This window comes from Sparus aurata, chromosome 12 (genome assembly GCF_900880675.1).
Source record: "Sparus aurata chromosome 12, fSpaAur1.1, whole genome shotgun sequence".
In the NCBI taxonomy this organism is placed as follows: Eukaryota; Metazoa; Chordata; class Actinopteri; order Spariformes; family Sparidae; genus Sparus; species Sparus aurata.
In genome coordinates, this window is record NC_044198.1 from 14318333 (window position 1) to 14325912 (window position 7580).

The 7580-nt window shown below is 42.0% G+C and overlaps 1 protein-coding gene across 1 annotated transcript; it reads right to left on the minus strand.

Annotated features, from left to right (window-relative positions):
• Nucleotides 1-5541: 5541 nt before the first annotated feature.
• Nucleotides 5542-7376, minus strand: rbp4l (retinol binding protein 4, like). Its single transcript, XM_030434790.1, has 5 exons — nt 7240-7376; nt 6733-6850; nt 6497-6633; nt 5990-6102; nt 5542-5895 (listed from the first exon to the last, which is right to left on the minus strand). The coding sequence occupies exons 2-5, from the start codon at nt 6847-6849 to the stop codon at nt 5672-5674; spliced, it is 591 nt and encodes a 196-aa protein (XP_030290650.1). The 5' UTR covers nt 6850; nt 7240-7376; the 3' UTR covers nt 5542-5671.
• Nucleotides 7377-7580: the final 204 nt, after the last annotated feature.

Sequence of the window (7580 nt, forward strand, 5' to 3'; positions counted from 1 at the left end):
AGTAGGATTTATCATCTGGGGATCATGAATTTCTTTACATTGTGATATTTTGGTTTGGACGGTCTGACAGACTAACATTGCCACCATGTCAACAAAATCACAGCAATAACATCATTACCAAGAGCCTTAAAAAGAACAACAACATGAAAGGTTCATTTGCAATCAATTCATTGCATTGATTAGCACATGGGTGCCAATGGGTCCACAACTGGGGGAATTTCATTGTTTAATCTGTTAAAACGGTTTCTCCTCCTCTGCTGGGGCAGTCGCCTGGCAGCACGATGTTGTTCGAGGCGCCAAGCAACATAAAAGAAACTCAGCCAACAGTTTGGCAGACCTCTCAGTGTTTGTGCATGTGTCTTTTTACGGACAACGTGACATGAGTGCGTAACTGTAAACCCTGACACCAATGAGTCATGTCAGCCATCTCTAATGAGAACACATAACACTGAATCACCTATAATGAACCATGTAAACGCTGAATAGTTGAAAGTTTTGTTTTCTTATCAAGTGGCTGCAGTCGCTTTTTTAAATCACATAATGTCTGTCCATTAAATTGTTTTTCAGGAATATAAAAGTATCAGCTGTCATTTAAAAAAAACATAAATGCATCAGGACCCTAAAATCATGGATAAAGGGGGTGGAACATTTGCTTTATAGTTAGTGCTGGTAACAACACATGAAGCCTCCCCGCAGTTATTACGAGCGAGAGCACATCTGTTGTCGTTGAGGTTACAGGTATGAGGTAATGTCTCTTATCAGACAGGAGATTCACTGCGTGTCTTTCATCGAGGACGCCTCAGGGACAACTCTTGTAATTGCTATGTAAACACGTGTGGGGGGATGACTGTAACGAGGCTGGGTTGTAAGATATATAATCGTTTCAAGGCAGACAGTGTGTGTGTGAGTGTCGGGACTCGCAGCAGAGATTTGTGGCTCCGCTTTGAATGTGAGACAAATGATGCAGGAGGTCTGCCATGCTGTCGTCCGTCTGTTTGCTTTGTACTCACGGGCTTATCTGTGAGTTCTGAGGAAGAAGACACACAAATAAAGTGACGTGACTCCATTGTGAGTAATTTTAGTTTTTTTTTCCTCGTGGTTACGCTTCAGAGGAAAAAATGTGACTGTTTTGTTTCCACTGATCCCTTAATAACCGTGTCCTGCCTGAGCACATATGACAACCCCACTGTGACTTACATCAACCCTATAATTTAAAGGTCATGACCTTTCGGCCTTACTATGTAATGGCCCAAATGTAGGACTAACACCTAGCCAACTGAGGTTTCCTCCACATTAATTATGCTGTTCATGACGTTTTCAGGTGGCTTCTCCAAAATTCAAAATTCCAAAACAAGATGCGATTATACGTTTATTGTACAGGACATCTGAGCCAACAATTCCTCACAGTTTTATTTCCAAGCATGTTTTCACAATTTCCGAAACCTTTAAGAGCGAACGCGATAAGCGGAGTGGACGAGCGGAACACAGCAACAATTAATCAAACTCCAGCCTCAGGTTATCCTCACGAGCGTCTTCCTTGTCCCGCCCCTGAAGTTGTAATTAACGGCATGTCCTGTTTACAGAGCACGTAGACAGATTTGTCAAGGGCCCCTCCGGTGGAGTGACTGAAAGAGTTATAAAACCTGAGAAAGGAAGTCAGGTGAGACAGAGGGAGCGACAAAAAAGGGAGACAGCAGGTCAACACATTTAGTGAGCCTGTCAACAGGAAGAAATTTGACAAGACAGATAACAGAAAAGTCTGATGAAGGTCTCACACTGGTCCTTTGATCATAATAACAGTAATTCATCCTGTTTCGGCAGCATTTCATTATGTCATTATTTTGATGCCTCGCACATTAACTGCTCTAACCAGCTGACTCCTGATAATTAACGGGAAGATGTCTGTTTTAGACAAAGAGAATGCCCTCTGTACCCCATGAGGACACAGTTCTCCACAAGTGGAAATTATTTCTACAATGTAAGTGAATGAGAATGAGCCCATGATATATAATTTGTGTCTTTGTTCTGCAGGATTCACAGTGTTCAAGACCTTTCTAAACCTGGGCCAACTTTAAGACAGCTAGCAGCGTGGCTAAAACAAATTTGAACTCTTAAAACTTAATTTGAAAAACATCTGAGAGAATTTTTTTGAACTTGCAGTTTTTCTTTTCCATCTCAGCTTGTTTCAGGAACCTTTCATTGTGATTTTCCTTATAGTGGTGCATCAATCCACTGTTTATTATAGCAAGACACGCACACACCCTTTTCCTGAGACAAGGAAAACTGCACTAGGAGCAGACGGAATCATAATAACAAGCGTTAATTATGATCCACAGTCATTTGTTCCAACATTTATTATTGTCACTTTGTTTCCTAAACAACAGGAATTTCCATGAAGAAAATAGAGCTGCAAGTCTTACAGTAATGACTAGAGGCACTCCTTTTGGTAATCCAAGTAATTATCCATTTAGAAGGAGACAAAGGTTTTTCCCATATTTGTTGAAATTTAAACTTGTGTGCTGTATGTATCCCCAACAAAATTACACTTAAAGGAAAAAAGAATTAACATACAACTAAGACATAGTAAATTGATCACTGGATTAAGCCATCTTGTGATGTTTAAAAGACATTTCCAGCTATTCACACGCTGTGTTCAGGTTTCATTGAGCAAATCAGATCCTAGCAAAACACTGAAGTTCGGCAGGGAATTCTTTGTCTTCAATTATCTGAACAAATATGAGTGAGAAATGGAAAATGGAAAAATAGCATCTGCACACTAGATAATGCTCCCAAGAGCATTTCTAACCATCATGTGACATTTCAGGCCCTTTCAGACATGAAACAAAAAACACACCTTACAGGAACCTGAACCAAAGAAATCTCCTGACAGGTCGTGTGACTTTAAAACACAATGAAAAAGAAATACGTAAAGAAGAAGACTTTGACTTGTAAACCCTATTGTAAACTATATCGTGCTGTATCGTAAACCCAAATACAGCAGCACAACAGGATCATCGGACAAGAAAACTGTCACAGGCTATACCACCACAATCCCTTCAGTCAGATCAGATCTCATCCCCACCCTGAGCCCACAATCACACACACAATAGCAGCAGTTATCGTTCAGTGCCACAGGAGTCAGACTTCTATTGTGACTAACTGGACACTTGATGAATCGTCCCCTTTGTTTGGCTGCCATGGTGTCGTTTTATCCACTTTTCCAACCCTGTCGCCCAGAATAAATTTTCATTTGCTTATGAATCTAACTTACTTGGAGATAACGTTCAGCTAAATAACAGAAACTGGAAAAGTTTTGACATCTTGCCTCACACACTGCGACGACATCCGCCTGTATCGTTCATTTTTGGTGATGTGATCAATCTCTCTCTCTCGCTTGCTGACTGAATCTCTGACTGCTGAAGAAGTAAGGCAAGTTTTGATGCTGTTTTACTGTACTCTAGTGGACGGATCTTGTAAGTCAATGTACAATTTAATCTTTAAAGGTAGCATTAGCAAACATTCACAATGTAAATTTTTTTAAACAAGAGTAAATAGAGAGTCCATTCTGCGACAGAGCTGGTTATTTTTCTGGCCGGACACAGTGACACGACACAGTGAGGACAAACAGCTGATCCAATCAGAGCTCAGCTAGTTTACGGGCAGCGTGACTGAAGCTCTGACCTGCTGCACTCTAAACACTGTCCCGCCAACCAATGTCATCATCGCAGAGATTACACACAATCCCCTGTCTGGCATTCCAAATTTATGACTGGGGTCCAAATAAAGCCGAACAAGGTTATTTTAAAAAAGAATTTATTTTAAGACTTTGAACCGTGGTGCAGAACATAGAATAAGAAGGGAGTTTTATAACGCGCTTACTAACTAATCAACTATAAATACTGAGATGTTGGATGTGGTGTGACTGTGCTGCACATCAGGTGGTCATCAGGTACTGCATTGTACTATAATGTTCCAGTATGGTTTTAATAGTTTTTCATCATATTACGTCTTGAAAAATAAGTCTGCTGGAATGGCACTGAGAACCACTTAAACCTCCGCTGAGGCCCAACAGTCCCCTTTAATTACAATCAAGTCTAATCCAATGTCAGATATAATAAAACATGATTAAATCCGCTGGATGCAAATGTTTATATGGACCCGCATCAAATTGTACTCACTCATGGATACCAGCCACCTAAATATGCCAGATTTTCATCCTGTCCAGATCCATGTGTAATTCCCATAGGAATCACCATCATCATCAAGTTTTTCTTTTTCTTTTTTTTTTCTGGATCCTTCTTTTTTATCTGTGTCCACACCGAAAGTTAATGGGGGCTATTCTGGGCTGAGACCCATCCTCCATCAAAGTTTCATGGAAATCTGTTCAGCGGTTTTTGTGTAATTCAGCAAACCAACCAACCAGCGACACAAGCAAAGACACAACCTCCTTGATGGAGGTAATAAACACTGCAAAGAGTTCGTTGATTCAACACGTTTCCAATGCATTTCTGTATTGTTTTTGTGCTGTGTAGTAAAATATCCAGACAGGACAAGGCTTCTCAAAGCCGCATTCAAATGATCTGAGTTTAGGAAAATTGGGGGAAAAGTTTATTAGAGTCACAGTGAAGTTTAATGATCGAAGTACAACAAAAATATTACAACACTGTCATCTATGATTACCTCCTGTTTTTAAATCAAACTGTCATGTAGAAAAAAAGAAGAGTGTATGAGCGACAATCAACTGTTTATTGGAAATAGGCTAAAAATAAGCTGGATAACTGACTGTCCTCCATGAAATAATCCAGGACACCAGGTGTGTTGTATCGATGCGGTGTGTTGTGCCACCATCATTGGCATTAGCACCGTTATCTTCCAGCTTGTTGCATAACATGAGCAGGATTACGCCCCAGCAATAGAAACAAAGAGCCTCCATCTGTCCGTCTGCCTCTCGATCAGTCAGCATTTCCTTAAAGTTGACAGCATATCTCCTACTTAGCGATGTAATGTGAAAAAAGGAACACAACCAGGACCACTTAGTCATCAGAGTGGTGTTTTTTCTAACCTCGCCAGTCAACTTTGAAAATCCAAGCAACGCGTGGCTTCAGGGAGCCCCTGGTGTGATCGTTGACCCCTGGAGCATGCTTAGTGAGTTAGTATAATAGGACTACAGTCTCTGAACATCAGACCACCAGTAAGCCCATTACTGCTCAGTGCGTACTGTGTCGGGTTTGGCTGCATTCTCCTGAGCTCAGCAGGGATCACAGCACCTCACATGACCAAAGTGCAACACGTTCTCATGCCTGAGCTGCTGGAGTTTGTGTGTTGTTATGCTTCAAAAGGGCTTTACCTTTTATTTTCTGACTACTAAGTGATTTGTGTAAATGAGTCGAATACACGTGGGACAAAAGAGACACAATTCCAGGGATATTTGTTTAGAAAAATATGTTTTATTTTATCTTTCATTCTCTTAAACGCCACAGGAACAGGGACATTTTCATTGCACAAACAATGGATGGACAAAGGTTTCTCTGTCATCTAATGTTTTTCCTCTTCTCAGTCTTTTTTTTTTTTTTTAACTCTTTGCATTCATCCATTCATTCTGCACATCATCACCCTCACACGCACACTTTCTGTCCTCTCCCTCTCAGCTCTCTTCACTCCCTCTTTCTCTTTAGCAGGCTCCGGACTGCAGGACGGGCTGGAACTCTCCGGCCATGCAGATGTCCTCCTGCTTCTGACGGACGACGCGCTGGATGGCTGGTGGCAGGCCACGGGGGTTCCTGGAGAAGATGAGGGCGTAGCCGTCCTCGCAGCTGCCGTCCTCCTTCAGGGTGCGGCAGGCGTAGGTGATGGCGTAGTTGTCATAGTCGGTGTCGATCACCCAATAGTTGTCGCCTGGTTAGACAAAAAAAAAACTAAGATGTTAGCCTGTGTGAGGAGGAAGGAGGTGATATGTGTGAGGTGGGTACGGTATGTGTGCATGACTGACCTCCACTGGACAGGTAGCTGGCCAGTCCCTGGTAGTTCATGAACATCTTGCCGGGGGTGGTGGGGTCGGGGACGGAGTACTGGGCAGCCATGTCAGCACACACAACCCAGAAGCTGCAACAACACAAAGCATCAACGTGAAAAATGAGACACAAGTCGTGAATCTTTTGGCTAATATTGTTCATTCTTGCAATTGCAGGAACTTTTAAAATGCTTGTGAAAGTGAATTCAAGCCCCTATTCCTGTGTGAAAAAAACACCTCATCCTAATCCTTCATAATCCAGGGAAAACCCGGCTTGTAGCTAATGCTGTTCAGAATGTGTTTACACCTGTTTCTGTCTTAAATCTGCAGGTGGACCACGAGCAGAGCCTGAGCACGTCTTTCAACTGAGAATATCTGAGCTGCCCTCGAGAGTGAAGAAGGTCTTTGTGACCAAATTGACCCTGTGATAAATAAGTCTATCATCCCTAAGAGCAAAAAAATGCCCTTGTTGGCCTTCTGACTCACCCGAACAGAGTGACACGACCCTTGGAGGAGGCAGTCATGGAGCCGTCATCATCGATGGTGTACTCAGCTGAGATGTTGTCCTGCAGGAACAGGCCCTCTGGGTCTTTCTTCTGCAGCGCGTACCACTTTCCTGCATACTGCAATGAAAAGCATAGAGTCGGAAGTTATTTTACTGTTTTTTTTTTTCTTTGTTTTCAACAAAATGCATGCTTGTTTGTGTGTTTCAAATCCCTCACCCTCTTGGGGTCAAAGTCCTCTTTGACATTGAAGCTGTCGACGACACAGGAGGCGGACAGACAGCGTTCTACACAGGCCACGAAGACCAGCAGCAGGGCCAGCTTAGAGGATCCCATTCTGAAATGAACATGCATACAAGTTATATTAGGGCTAGAACATGTAAATATACATGTATCAATACTTGACACAGCAGGAAATAATCCAACAACTCCTGATCTCTTTGTATATGCCATCAACAATATATAATACCTGTGCTGGAGCAACACAACACAGTCTAAATAATTTATCTGTGTGTCAAAATTTCTATAGAGACTTACAAAAGTACATCTTTAAACTGCAACATCACATGATTATCAAGTCCTTATTTCTACAGTTACAGCTGACAGAGCAGAGAGTTTCCATTCTCCACCAAACTTATTGTTTCAGCACTAAATTAATTGTATTCTCCAAACATGTATCGAGATGGTAAAGTATCTTAAAATGAGTCAAATTTCAGCCTCTCTTACCTGTTTTGGTTCACAGAAGCAACCGTGATTGAGATTCTACTACCGTCTGTGGTGATCGACCAGATTGGCTTTCTGAGTGTGAGGCGGCCTTTATATACACACCCCGCAGACGAGCTTATGGCTAATTTTCATTGCTTGGAACTAAATAAGGTGCTTAAATCTAGAGGTAATCCTGTTGGGTAGAAATCCTTGCCGTAATCTGGCTTCTATGTTCAAACCTGCCCAAGAGTTACCAACAAACAATAAGACCTTTATGTAACTGACTGGAAGCACAATAATACGGACTCGTGGGTATGTGAGCGGACGCAGGTGCAAACACATAAACAGACCAGACAGGAAAT